The 14,994-nt window shown below is 39.4% G+C and overlaps 1 protein-coding gene across 4 annotated transcripts in view; it reads right to left on the reverse strand.

Annotated features, from left to right (window-relative positions):
* cobl (cordon-bleu WH2 repeat protein) overlaps positions 1-14,994 on the reverse strand; it is a 64,072-nt gene that overhangs the window by 44,707 nt on the left and 4,371 nt on the right. For 3 of the 4 annotated variants that reach the window (XM_036130590.1, XM_036130600.1, XM_036130598.1), the window contains one exon: positions 1,641-1,835. In XM_036130590.1, the coding sequence (XP_035986483.1) occupies positions 1,641-1,835 (195 nt within the window). Of the gene's footprint in view, positions 1-1,640; positions 1,836-4,277; positions 4,467-14,994 lie in introns of those variants that run through there. The other variant, XM_036130601.1, reaches the window with a different exon arrangement.

Raw genomic sequence — 14,994 nt, forward strand, 5'->3', positions numbered from 1 at the left:
ACTAGAGTACCTCTCACCACTTTACTGCTTGATCAGTAAAAACACTCTTACCCAAGATTTGACTTTAAACAAAAACTACATAGTTTAACCCGGAGAAAACAAAAGTAACAAAACATCAGCATATCAGGACAATGGCCCATATGTCCTATGCTTTGCCCTTCAGGTGGAGAGGGCAGAGACGATTAGGTCAATAGAACTACATGTCAATCTTCAGAGAAAGAAAGAAATGCCCTTCTGAGTTTCACAGGAACATCAAATTTTTACACAGACCCAACGGTTACTACACACAACATAGTTTTACAGTTGTGTCTTGATAATTTAGGATAATAATGAAAAGTGCATTTATCCCATTGATTATTGTGAAGCACATATCTACTATATTTCCAGCTTTATTTATATTGTTTTGATAAATATGGCTTCTGTTTCTCTGAAGAAAATTTGTGTTACATAAGACCAAGAAAAACAACAACAGAAAAAAGATGATGAGGAAGAGGGTCTAATTTGACAGCTTTCCAGCAGACTAGCTTAAGAACCCGGCCGTTCACCGATTACTGTGTCTAGGCACATTGCTGGAAAGTTAAGTGGAAGGAAAAAAGTCTGGTAGACAAAGTGGTGCAAGCAACACGGAATAACCACAAAAATGGCTAAATAAATAATACTTGTAAGGCTAAACTCTATTGCTAGAGGTGTATTGTGAATGCACTATCCTCTACAGACTCTTCCTCTGCTATCAGTTGTTGAATACGGACAGATATCCACTCTTAAAAACAGAAACTGCAGGACATGCATAAAGAGGTTAAAAAGGGGTTTTCTTCACATCTGAATTCTCTTGAGACACGTGGCAAGGTTATATATGAGGCTTAACGCTCCATGCAGAGGGTGTCAACGACTTCTAGCTGGACAACTGTCAAGTCACTACAATGAAGCCCATAAAACAAGATTTCTGAATTAAAAATCCCTTTTTACTGCTCTCCTGTAATATTGTGACTTGAAGAGAAACAGAATGTTAAGCTTTTATTAGCTGTAAGCTATAATCAACAAAATGATGAGTTTCACTTTTAGAATCGAATTCTTGAAAATAATGCATTATTTTTTACTGATATTCCAACTAACTGAGATGCACCTGTACACTATAGGTGTAAAAAATTACCGGAACAAATTCTTTTTATACACTGGTGAGAAGTGTAGTACACGACGGGCTTAAGAATCTGTTTGGGTCATGAAGAGAGCTTTTTGCTGCGGGTTTTATATCAAAGACATCCCCAACTTTCTGCCTCAGCAGAGAGAACCTCATTAGGGAGTGCATTAGCAGGTCAGCTGAGTGCTCTCCGGGGCAAAGGCCTGTGGATTGTGCAGAGACTGGCATGTGTCCCATTCACCAGGCTCCAGGAAAAAAGGGGCAACAAATAGCTATTATATTCCTGTTTAAAGGTTTAGCCCGCAGCATTCCACTCTAAGATTGTAAGAGTTTGCCACCTATCAGTATAAATAATAGAAAAGTAGATTTCTAGATCTTGTACCTGCAGTCACGACCAAAACATTTCACAAACAAAAGCGGCGGAACGGCGAAGTAGCTGAGCAAATACCACTGGAATTTGAGAGATTAAATGCGTGCTTGAGTGCATGCTCTTTGGACTAACCTTCCATCCTCGGTTACAGAAACCTGGTACCCCCGTGGCAGAGTTAGCTGGAAAGCCACGGTGGGCCTCAGAATGTTCTCCTTGACATCCATGGCCGACGTCCCACCCCCGTCAGGTACAGAGTTCCTGAACAAATGACGGGGAGCAGGGTGGGGGGCCTGTGGTGGAGGTGGGGCAGGAACTTTCATTCTCCTCCTGGATGACAACAAGATGAAAATATAAAAAAAACAGGAAATATTAGGCAAGGCAAGGCAAGGCAAATTTATTTATATAGCACAATTCAGTACAGAGACAATGCAAAGTGCTTTACATGATTAAAATATAGGAAAATAAAACAGAATAAAAGCAAGTAGGGATAGTATAGACATCTAGAGGTTTTGTTTTTTTAAATACCTCTTATATGGTTTTTATATGCTGAGTGCTCATTTATCTTTTTGAGTCAATTTCAACCGAGACAGTTTTGTTTCTCTGGAGTTCAGCCCTGGGTACATAACAACCTGGCCTTGTGAATGGGTTCCACTGTCACTACTTCAGGAGCAGCTTGAATACCAATGACGTTTTTTTTCTCTCCTCCGTTTCTGACTTTAGTGCAGCACTGTGCTTACTTCATATTAAAACAAAAACTGAAATCATAGGCTTGGTTATCAAGATTATAAATCTGTAAATAGCTGCGGATTCCATATGAGCCTGATATGACTCACAATAACAATGTACTCATTTCTGCAGATTCTCCTCCCACTATCATGCAAATACCCCGCAACTCAAACTCTCAAGAAATGCAGTTGTGTCTCATGTCTCCTGCCTTCAAACAGCACTCCGAAAACATCCCTCTTTTAAATCTTATTGAAATCATGGGTAGTTAATTAAATAAAAAAAATATGTACTGAAAAAGATCAGAATTACCAACAGTATAATCACCTGATGAATCATAGCTTTAGTGACCTGAAAGCAGGGAAGGGCCGTTCGCCAGTATCAAGGTATAGAAAAGGTTAAAAGGGTCATCATTTTACGACCGCTATCATTTCCCAGCATACCTTTCAATGAGGCAATGCAGAAGATTCCAAGCGACTAAATGTTCCTCCATCTGTATGAAGTGTAGATTAATGTAATAATGCCCCTTCCCCACCTGTTGCTGTGCACTGTTTCCTGCTGTGTGAAGCCCCCTATTGTCCAGGTTTACAAGGTAAACCCATAGATTCAGACATAAATGAGCATCGCCTAACGCTTTTATTAAAGTAACACCTCAAGAAAAACAGATTAGAGAAGCTACAAGTGGGATTTATGTCAGATGGGCTGATAAATTGAGCAGCCAATATCAGTTTATTTTGCCCTTGTCTCTAATAATCTATAAAGAGCGTAAAAAGCCACCCACAACAGGAGTCAAAATAAGAAAAGGTATGAACAGAGGTTGCAAAATGCACAAAATCCTTTGGAAAATCCACTTCTTATTTAAAGCTGCATAGCACAAGTTTTGGAGTTAAATATTATTTATTTTCTTTCCCATACGTGCCCTTAAAATTGCCCAACCTGTAAAACGAGTCATTGCTTATTTACCGCAGTTGCCTCCATAGGCTGGATTAGTCAATTCGTGAGAGAGCGATTTGGGCCGAATCCCCTGGGCGTGCATGTGAAGCGCTGCGCGCTCTCGTTCACCTGGCTACTTTGTTCGGTGTTGACCGTAATCAATGCATTAGCGAAAGAACATGGCCTCAATATTCAATGTTTCTAACTTTCTTACATCAGCTGTCCATTCACGGCGGCAGATGCTTTTTCTTTGCTCCCATGGACGTGTGAAGCACTGGTGTAATTTCAACTTGTTGCCAGAGGGGGCAAACTTGTGCCAAAACTCTGGAACTTGCACTATGCTCCTTTAAAGGAGGTTTTGACACCAGCACTCAAACACATGACTAACCAACAGTCAAATGTTTACATCTCATGTGCAAATCTCTAGGTTTTATGCCTCATCCCCATGCAAATAAAAATAATAATAAAAGTGTAATGTTCTGCATAACAAGCATCTTTATTTGAAAATAACTGCTAAATGTAGCAGACATAAGCTTATTTTGCTTAAGCCTATGTATCAAAGAACAACAACAAATACAATGTATAGATAAGTTTATCATCATTACTTATAAACAAATATTATTTTAGAGGGGGTAAGAATAATTGTTGATTTTTTTTCTGTATGTTACAGATCTAGGTTCTACATTTTGTATGCATTACATAATACGGTGAAGCTCAATGAAGGTTATAAAACATGGAGAATCTCATACCAGCCAACACCTTACTCATAGGATAATAAGGTTTCACTAAACTGAGTAAAATAAAATACAAATCAAAAGTAAAAAAAAGAGCATGCATGTCACCAAAACTGCTGAACACCAATGAAAGTTTAAATCATAAATTATTTACATTAACTATACTCTAATAGAAAAAATATTAAAAGCCATAGACAAACTCCTATGTTGAGCCTGTGAAAGATGTTATTGACACGATGTCCTGAAGCCACAATCAGCAGCCCGACTAAAACAGCTGACATGATTTCAATCAGACACTGTTTACTGTACACAATAAAACATAACAATACTAAACTATTCATTTCACACAGCATATGTAACTGTAATAAAAGTAACTCACTTTAAAATCAAAGATAATCCTTCTGTTAGAATGTCCACAAAATGGTGCCCAGAATAAATCCGAAACTTTACAAATCCTTTTTTCAAAGAATCAGCGCACTCCTAAAAACAATCAGTGTGCCTGTTTTTTTTTTACCGTCTGACTCAGCGCTGAGAAACTTAATATTAAAAGGTTCTTCCACCCGGTGCAAAGCCAAATGCAGAACAGAAAAATAACAATGAACATGAGCATGACAGTAAGCGGACTCTAACCTGGCTCAGGTTAAACATTGACAGGCTAACTATGACCCAGAGGACAGAGAGTGTCATTAACTTATGCAATGCAGAGAGTGGTTTCCTCTGCTTGTGTCATTGGAATGACAGACTACAATTAAGGTTATGACAACATTGATTATAATCCAGTTAGGAGTAAAACTATAGTGAGGATTTTTTTTTTCATTAAGGACAAAGCCTGTAAACAGAAAAACACTTTAAACATGGGTTACCCACCAGAACCGGTATTATATTGTTTATTATATAGTTATTCTGAAGGCTCAGGGAGCTGTAAAGGCATTAGGATTCGAAAGCTTCCTGGTAGGTCCTGGTCTTTAAAGGTAAACAGAACCAGGCTCTGTGGACCTGTGAGACTGGGCCTCAGCCAGACTTAGCACACTGAGCTAGTATCCTCGTCTCCCTCTCTTTTTCAGAGCAACATTTTACTTTCCCACTCTCTCTTTTCCTCTCTCGAACATAGACAAAGACGCCTTTGGGAGAAGTCTCGTCTCCCACAGAGTTGGAATCACAGTAAGCAACGAGAAAGACGAAGAGAGTAAAAGAAGGAAAAGCAGGAAACCCTGCTCCGGCACAGGGGGGCAGTAAGTGCTGTGATGTTGTGGGGGACTCGGTTACAAATGGGCTCCCTTTTCTTTTTCTTTTTTTTTTAAAAACACACGCACACACTGCTAATGGACCACAGAACCCCTGGGTTCCTTTCACTTGACTAAACAGGATTTAGAAGGATACATTTCTACCTACCGTTTATAATAAACCTTTTCTTGCGACACAGTTTAAGGTAAACGGCTGGCAAAAAAGTCCGCCGTGAGGTGCCATTACATAAAAGGTAGAGCACAGCCGAAGATAACGATACCAAAGCAATGTCAATATACCTACAACCAGTGCAAAACACAGAAAGTATTTTACTTCCTGTTATGAACTCTTGTTTATTTTGGTTGGCTTAAAAAAAAAAAAAAAAAAAAAAAAAAACATGTCAGAGTCAGCACTTTGATAAGAACAAAATTTAGCGATAATGTGTACCGCTTTAGACCCTAAAAAGGTTAGAGGTTAGAACACACAACAGTCTAATCTATTTGTTCTTCACATAAAATACAACCTAGAATATGCAATATGATATAACAATACAGCAATTTATTTGGCAGATGTTAAACTACATTGGCTACCTACTACAACGTTTATAGTTTTATAACAGTAATGAAGATTGGTTCACTAGCCTTGGCCTCTCAGCTCCACCCACACCGTAAATGGGAGGAAACAAATAATAAAAAAAGTCTATTTGAGTCAAGATAAATGCTTTAAATATTCAAGTGTTCTTCTTTTACCTTCTGTCATTTGTGATTATTATCCCCACCTGCCCCATTGGTGGCTTTGACAAGCTGTAAGTTATAATTCATTAATTGAATAAAGCTAGGTTTGCAACATGGGGTGTATTATCCACCTACTTGTAAATCAAATCTGCCCCAATACAGTAAAGGCAATCAAACCACCTTAAAGGTAGAAACTAAAAACCTCTTAGCCTGTCGTTTGGACTGTTAGGACGCGGACTTTTGAGTCAAAACAGATGTTATTGCCGGCTTTTTGTGCACACATTGGAGTTTCATCCACCAACCGGAATGCATTTACTGATGCTGTGACATCATTAACCTACGTCAGTTTTTGTGAGGACCAGGTCTGTGCTGACCGTGACCTCTCGCACATACCACAATAAACCATGGTTTTCTCCACATCTGAGGAAGCTGTGTCAGACCAAAGAAAAGGCTTACAGCAGTGGGGACAGTGCCCTCTACAAGCAGGTAAAAACAAGCTTACAAAAGGAGGTAAAGAAGCTATAGCAAGAGGCAAAAAGTACCTTCTCAGCCATCCACCCTGCTACATCTTGGAGGACCTTATAAGCGGCATTACATTTTAATCTGAGCCTCTAAAAAGTTCTGGTGCAACCGATTACCCTCAAAAGTCACATAATTGGTGAAATAAAGTCTACCTGAGTACAATCTAAATGTCCAATGATCTTTCAGTATAAATACACCTTTTCTGAAAGGCTCCAGAGGCTGCAGCACCTCTAAGCAAGAGGCATCACACCATGAAGACCAAAGAGCTCTCCAAACAAGTCAGGGACAAAGTTTTTGAGAAGAACAAGTCAGGGTGGGGTTGGAAAAATATCCAAATCTTTGTTGTTCATCTGGAGTTTTATCAAACCCATCATCTTCCAATGGAAAGCACATAGTACCGCAACAAACCTGTCAAGAGAGGCCTGCCCACCAGAACACACAGACAGGGCCTGGAGGGCTATAATCAGAGAGGTAACCCTGAAGGAGCTGCAAAGCTCCACAGCAGAGAGTTCTCTGTCCATAGAACCACAATAAGCCCGACACTCCATAGAGCTGGGCTTTACAGAAGAATGACCAGAAAAAAAAGACATGAATTAGTCTTCTAAAAAAGAAGACAACTCTTGAGTTTGGCAAAATAATATGTGGGTGACTCCCAAAATATATGGAGCAAGGAAAACGCTATATCTGGCACATATTTTTGATATTGTTGAACAGAACTGTGTTAGTCTGCCTGTGAGTTGAGACTAGGATAGAGGTTCACCTACCAGCAGGACAATGACCCAAAGCATCCTGCTAAAACAACACTCGAGGGGTTTAAGGGTAAACATTTAAACATGGTGGAATGTCCAGAGCTTAATCCAATTGAGAGTCTGTGGTTAGAGTCGAAAATCGCTGTTCACAAGTGCAAACCATCCAACACAAATGAGCTTGAGCGGTTTTGCCTTGAGTAATTGGCAAAAAAAAAATCCCAGTGGTGGGATTTGGTAAGCTCATAGAACTGATCCAAAGCAACTTGCAGCTGGAATAGCTGCAAAGGTGGCTCTACAACGTACTGACAATAGGGGTGGGTGTGATCAATTATGCACGCTCCAGTTTTCTGGTATTTTGTCCTGCTTGTTTGCTTTACAATAAAATAAATACATCTTCAAAAGTTGTAGGCATGTTATGTGAAAAAAGTGGTGCAAACCCTCAGAGAGAATCCATTTTAATTCCAGGTTGTGAGGCAACAAAATATGAAAAATGCCAAGGAGATGAAGGCTTTTCCAAGGCATTGTAGAATAGTGCAAAACATTAACTAGCATGTTTTATTCATTGCAAAAAAATTTTTTAAAAATCACTTCACTTCAAACGGTAACAACGTCCAGACACTGGAATAAACAGTCATCAGTGCCACGCTTCACCTTCTAGTGTCCTGTCTGAGACGAATGCGAGCACATCCCGGACACTCCCCTCACTTCGCTCTGAAACCACACGTATACGCCATCCTGCCAGCATACTCCTTGGGTGTCATGGTGTCCCCATGACAACTTATATTTACACCGCTTGACTGTGGACGAGAGCAGACCTCGGCTTAGCAGCAGCTGAGGGATTTTGGCCACATTCTCACAAAGGGCGTGTGTCCCACAGACACAAAAGCCAACGTGGACGGCGAGAAAGAAAAGCAGGGAAGAAGCTGTGAAAGATTTGTCCTGTTTGTACATTAAGACATAAAAAAAAAACAAAAAAAACACAATAGCTCTCCAAGTGTTGCTAGGCGCAACAGCTGCCAACTCAGCATGTTGGATTCATGTATTCCTGACCATGTGATTAAAATACGTTAGCTGGTAGCTAACGTATTTTATATTTCTGAATTAGACTATTGACTATAATTCTGAACGTGGAGTTTACAGTGGTTCTCTATGATATCACCCACAGCCCTGGCCAAAAGCACCACTTTCCTCGGACACACTAATAAAACAGAGTAACTGTCGCACTATATTTATCTGCGGGTGTTACACTCAAATGAAACTAACACTTGCATACGAGTAGGTGGTTTCACTTAATGTGCAACCTTAAATACTCTTACTCTGCCACTAATTTATCACACAGCCAAGTACCGACCTAAAACATTTTCATTGTCAAAAGCACAATGTTCAAATGTTGCTATGGTGGCCTGAGTATGAGACAGCCACCGGCGATAAAGGACTAGGAGATCTATTTCACGCCCCGAAAGGAGGAAGTTTACTTACTGGAAAAGCTCTCCACTCTGTTGTCACTGTCCTCTCCTCTTATAACACGTGGTGTCATTGTGTCCACTTGTGACCAGTGACAAATAAGCATGCGGGAATCACTGTACACAAGGCAGACTCCAGGACAACTATAATTCTCCAAAACAATAATGATAATAAAAAAAAAATTAAAATAGGAAGATGACCTATACCAGTAGCTGAGCAACAGGAAAAAACTGTGAGGGAAAGAACCTGCCGTTAAAAGCTCGCTGCGCAGAAAATGCACCTTTCCACTAAACTAGAGGTATAGAAATGATTTTGCATTGATGCAAGGACAGGACAAAATTGCAACCTTGCCTCAAAAAAAAAAAAAGTCCATCTCAATAAATGAAAAGCTACCACTTCCATATGGAACAGGAAGAGGGTTTGTTTTTCGCTTTGTCCCATCCTAAGTGCGTTTGTCTCATCTGTCAGTGTGCAATTGCTATTCCATCCATCCATCCATCCATCCATCCATCCATCCATTTTCTTACTCGCTTGCAGTAAGAAAGTTGCAGTTGCATCGCCATGATTTGGCAAACCTCCAGAATGTTGCATCGGAGCTGAAGGATGCAAGAAAAGATGCCTGAGCAACTTGACAGAGCACGGTACACAGAGCAGGTGTGGGTTCATGTAGTTACGAAAGGCACACCAATATATATTCTAATTCTAATTCAATTAAAAGATACTTTATCCTAATAGGGGGAAATGGGAAAAAAAGAACACAGAATATTGGATATTCATATTAAAATAATGATCATATAGAATAGTAAATTTATGTTTTGTATTTTTACTGTAGGTAGATAATTTTTGTTGGTCATCTTATAAGTAGTTACCAAGATGAAAAAGTGTGGGTAACCCTGCTCTAGGCCAATATCTCAATGAAACTAACGAGTAGTAAAAATAATCCAAAACATTAAAAAAAAAGTGTCTCGCACATTTGCTTTATTAAAAGGCATAAAGTTTCTCAGTTTCAGGGTCAGCTTTTATTTGTTTTTCTAGACCAACAGAACTAAAGTCTATACTGAGTAGCAACAAGGGTTCCACCCACTGCATTATAAGCCTCCTGCCAGGCTAAGCGTCATTCCTTTATTTATTTTAAATAACAAAATAATTCATGCCTCAATGTTTGAGAGCAACATAAAAAAGGCCAGTAAAGCTTCTTTGGCTGCGACAGTTCAGTCAGCAGTAAATCTCCCGGTCAACAAAAGCTTAGGCTACAAGTAATTAGGCAAGTTTAAAACATGGACGTGCCCAAGTCCTAAGGCTCCTTTTCAGTAAATGTCACTGAAAGTTTGTGGTCTCAAGGATACAAAACTATTTCATGAAAGACTTTGTGTTACACCTAAAAGTGAGAAAAAATTCTTGCTCTCACGGATTTTGCTAAAGTGTCCATCAGCAGTAAGTAGATGCACAGACGGGCCAAATTTGTAACATTCTTAAAGTTACAGCCACACTTTTGACACCCCTGGTGTAGTGTGGCTGGAGTCTGTGTTTTAAGGGTCACCAAATAGGTGGTCAAAGTCTTCACAGCCGCCGTCTACCAGAACATTTTAGGGTTTCTGGCTGGACTCGCACCTGTCCACACTGCCAGATTGACCAAAACCAGGTTCAATGAAAATGCTACAACTGTTCTTGTTTGTCCAGCAAACTCTCCTGAGGTAAAACCCATAAACAAAATAATATTTTATAGGGAATTGTCAGAAGGGACTCCAGACCAAACCATGCAGATGAGTGTAAGGTCTCTATTAAAGAAATCTGGGCTTCTTGAACAAATCAACATTGCTACATTGATGCAGCAAATCACGCAGAAAGGGAAAAAAAAAAACACAACCATCAAATATAAAAGAAAATCATCATAAAAAGCAAAGGCTTACAGCGATATAAGTGAAGATGTTCTGTATGAACTGATAAGAGTCTTCATAATCTTTTAGCATTTGCAATAAGGTGGACAAACCCAGGCAAAGAAGAGAAAGGGGAATGACAAAGGTTAGCAGGAAAAAAAAGAAAATATTTGAAGATGGAGAATCGTAGAGCAGAAATACAATGGCCTGGATATCAAGGAAGGCACACCGTATAAGCACAACAGCTAGATTTGCTAATTAGTCTGCTCTCTATTCCCCAAGACGCTTGTTCAATTAGAGGCTACTCCCTCTGGACAGACTCAAGGAAAAACACTTATGATGCAGACATTGCTAGAACAGCTTTCACGGTAGCATTCCCCCTCCCTTTTTACCTTTTCAAGAAACGCAAATAAGTTTAAAGTATCATGAAAGGCTAACCCGGGTATTGCATCGAATATCAAAACGGGGACCGTAGCTCAACCTTCAATAACTCAAAAGGATCACCGGTGTCAAGTTTCCTAAATGTTGTTACAAAGTGGCAGTTTTCTACCCATGAAAGTCCCGAACGGTTCACAAACACAACAAACTGTACATCCACGAGCCACGGAGAATCTACGAGACTCCATAGACTCGGGCAAACACATGCGGCCCATCTGCCGTCTCCTCTGGCCACCGCGCATACCACAGTGACTAACATATGACAGCGAGCTTCCAGAAATAAACAGGCTCATGGCAGCTGCTTTTAACAGACAAACACTGTCTGTCTGTCCACTGTAGATACTTGACATTGTCAACTGTACAGAGAGTTCTTTGTTGTTAAAAGGTGTCTGCCACTTCGTGTGTTCAGCACTAACAACAGAGAGGTTGGCATGCAACACAATCAACAGTGCGGTGGGGCCCCAGAAGTACAACTGTCTATTAATACAGCCGGAGGGCAAACATAATAAATACAGTGGCACATTTCTCTAGAGTGAATATTCAGACCAGCATTACAGTTTTAACTGTACACAGAAGTGACACATAGGTTATCATTCTGTTGTTGTCCTTGAATAAACTTTTGTTTTTCCACCCATAACAGAGATAGCAATCACGGCATTACATTAAATTAAGCAAGAAAACATCTTAAAAGGGTCTCGTTACTAATGTCTGCTGTGTATCTTTGAATTCAGGAGTCGATTTGAAGTTTGCAGGCTCGTGAAAGCTCTGCATCAACCACATTATTTAAGTCAAGCTGACTTGCTAAATGGTTGATGTTGTAGCACTGCCAACAACACATAACCTCAAATGAGAGCTCTCTTGTCTGTCTCAAATTTCAGAGGGGTTTAATTTAGGCCACCGTAAAATAAGGCTAAAGATACTGTTGTGACCAACAAGATACTTGACACGTTGTTATAAAAAAAAAAATAATCAAATAGCATAGGAGCCTAGAAAAACAGCATTTCTACCCACTTAGTTTTCTACTCCTATGCATTTTATTGTGACTTCATGCGACAACAGGTGCCTCACCGTTAGGCGTGTAATTACTACGAAAGCCGTGAAGTGTCATAAATGTGACAATGTCAACATCCTGCCTGAGGTAAAGTTTCCTGTCTGGCGTTAGCTAACAAACAAACTAGCAATCTCTGCCCAGAGGACAGAGTAGTTGCTGGACATTACTGCCCTGTTTCTAACATAATGCCAAAGTAAACATCACTGTTATATTGAATTAACTTACCTGTCCAGCAGAAAGCCTCCAACCTCTGCATCTGTGTTTAGTATTATCGTACATTTATCCTTATCAAGGTGAACTGCTGAGTATATTGCAATATTGATTTTAGGCCATATCAGCCAGCCCTAGAGTATGGATGGTCCTCCATTTCAACAGAAAATGGTAAGTAGAATGATCTACGGTCATCTTTGCTTGTTTTATACTCCTCCTCCACAGACGTGTTCACATACAGATAAAACGTGTAAGGATGCCACCTATGTATTTATAAACTACTCATTCTAACCTATAAGAATGCTTTCATTTTTGGTGCCGCTATTAGACTTTGGCAGAATATGTATTTATAAAAGGAACACAGGATTTTTGCTAATAAAAAAACAAATTAGTTACACGCACTCCCTTTACATTTTGTGCAACTAAAAATCTAAAAGTCTTCATTGCATACAGCAAGTTCAAAGAACATTGCAGACAGAGAATAAAAGTGGAGCAAAAATTAAATGCAGAAAACAAACACTGCACATCCCCCTAATGCTGAGGATATGCTTACCGTCAACAGGCCCAGGGAATCTGGACAATTATAGGAGGAGGATTGGAACTTATCTAAGCTTTTATAGTCATACTGACCGCTCAGAGGTTGTTAACAGAGCCAAATTCACCCAGCCAAACTCACAAATGCAGACAATCATAGACCTATTGTCATTGGTAAAAAATAGAGCTTAAGTGCCTTGCCATCAACATATAGCTGGAGGAAGCTAGAGTCAAGCTCACATGGTTCCCATTGCAAGATGACTGTACTCTTGCACTGAAAGCACAGCTTCCAGAAGACTGAAGGATGGATAGAGCTAAATACTGGAAGCAAACCTGTAAAGGCTGATCAAGTGTTGAGATTAGGGTGGAGGTTCACCTTTCTGAAGGACAACAACTAAAGATACAGGCAGGTTAACCATGGAATGGTTTAGAGCAAAGCATGCTCATGTGTTAGAACGATCCAGTCAATGTCCAGATCTGAATCCAATGGAGACTCGAAAATGTACGTCCATGGACAGTGTCTATCCAATCTAAGTGAGTTTGAGCCATAGTGGCAAAAATATCAGTCTGCAGATGTAAAAAGCTGGTAGAGACAAGCCCAAAAGACTGGCAGCTTTTACTGCATTAAATAGTATTTAACGAATCGACTTGGTGAGGCCAAATATAAATGTATGTTGTAGTTTAGAGTGTCTTATTACACTTTTAAGCTAAAAGTTAAATTTAAACAAAGGCACAAATAAGTTCAACACAAACACCAGCTGCATCTGAGATAATGAAAAAAAAACGAAGCCTAACATGCCAGCAGTGAGGCAGAGGGTAGTATGAGTCAGTTGCTGAGAGTGTAGACTATCTCTTCGACAGGAGTTTTCCTTACATTTAATGAAGGATGTTCAAAATGTAGGGGTGGGGTGGGGGTAATGGCATGTTTGAAGCCGGTTTAAAAATAAGTGGCTGCATATGGGAAACACACATGCATTGGAATGAACACATGTGACCAACGCTAATGCAACAAAAGACAGAAGAACTGAAACTCCTTAAAAAAAAAAGAAAAAAAAAAAAAGAAAAAATCACCACAGCTTAATAAAGCGAATTGAAGAATAAAAACTGACATGTGAGAGAAGTTGTAAATTTAGAGATGGTTTCAATAGTCCCCTTTCAAGCTCTCCATCTATACAGCTGTTGCTTACTTACTGCTTCTGAAAAATGAAGGCTGTGCAACAAAACCACATTATTAAAAAGCCTCTAGTACAAACCTCACTCAGCACACAGGAAATCCTTCTCTCACAAACACACACGCAAGTAGTCCGGCTGAGAAGCCTTCAGGGTTTCCTCTATGTTTTATTTTTTATGTGATTTTCATCATCTTATTTGCATATTTGTTCATACATTTGAGACCCAGGCTGTAGGAGAGATTTTGCCAAGCCAAAAACGTTATTAGAAATAGTAATTCACTGTGTTTGGAACTAAAAATTACCTTTATAAAATGATTGATTATATGTAGCGGAAAACCCTGGCCTTGCCTGAGATCTTAGATGACCCCAGGAGGGCACCATACTGATAATTTTAGACACAACAGCTGGATTTCAACAAATATGCACTCATTTTTCAAAATAATGACCAAGATTTGTAGACAGTACTATAAGAAAACCATGTTAACAGCCTATTGGGGGAAAAAAGAAATAGAACGGTGACTTGAGGGTGAGCTACCCTTTTAAACGTAGGGCTGGGCAATATATCGAGATTTAAGAAATAGAGATTTAAAAAAGAGATATAAGAGGAGACTATATTGTCTATATCAAGATGGTCTATGCAGCATTGGAAGTATACATTTTATGTATTACGTTATTTTTCAGCCGTTTGTTTAAAATGTGCCTGTGAGCCATTTAGGATAACGCAAAGATGCCTTTTTAAAATTACTTTACAAAAGAAAAATGCATCAAGATAAATATTGTATATCGGCATTCTGCCTAAAAATATTAAGATATTACTTTTCTGTTCATATCTCCCAACCCTACTTAAATGTCAAGTTTATACTTTTCTTGAAAACCAGGAAAATTTTGAAAGAAATTAAGTGAATCTTCTCGACCATGATTTCAGGGTTTGAAGGACTCAGTTCTGGGTCCTCCCTACACCAAGGGCCCGGAACAACTGACCCAGTTGTTTTCTTAGCAAAGGTAAAAACTTCTTTCTCCGAAGTGCCACAAAACTAGTAGCACCATTAAGCATGAAAACAATGGGCTCAAAAAAAGTAAAATGTGAGCTTAAAGAAGCTATACTACTTAAGTCTGCTTGA

The sequence above is a fragment of the Fundulus heteroclitus genome, chromosome 3, assembly GCF_011125445.2.
Source record: "Fundulus heteroclitus isolate FHET01 chromosome 3, MU-UCD_Fhet_4.1, whole genome shotgun sequence".
Classification (NCBI taxonomy): Eukaryota; Metazoa; Chordata; class Actinopteri; order Cyprinodontiformes; family Fundulidae; genus Fundulus; species Fundulus heteroclitus.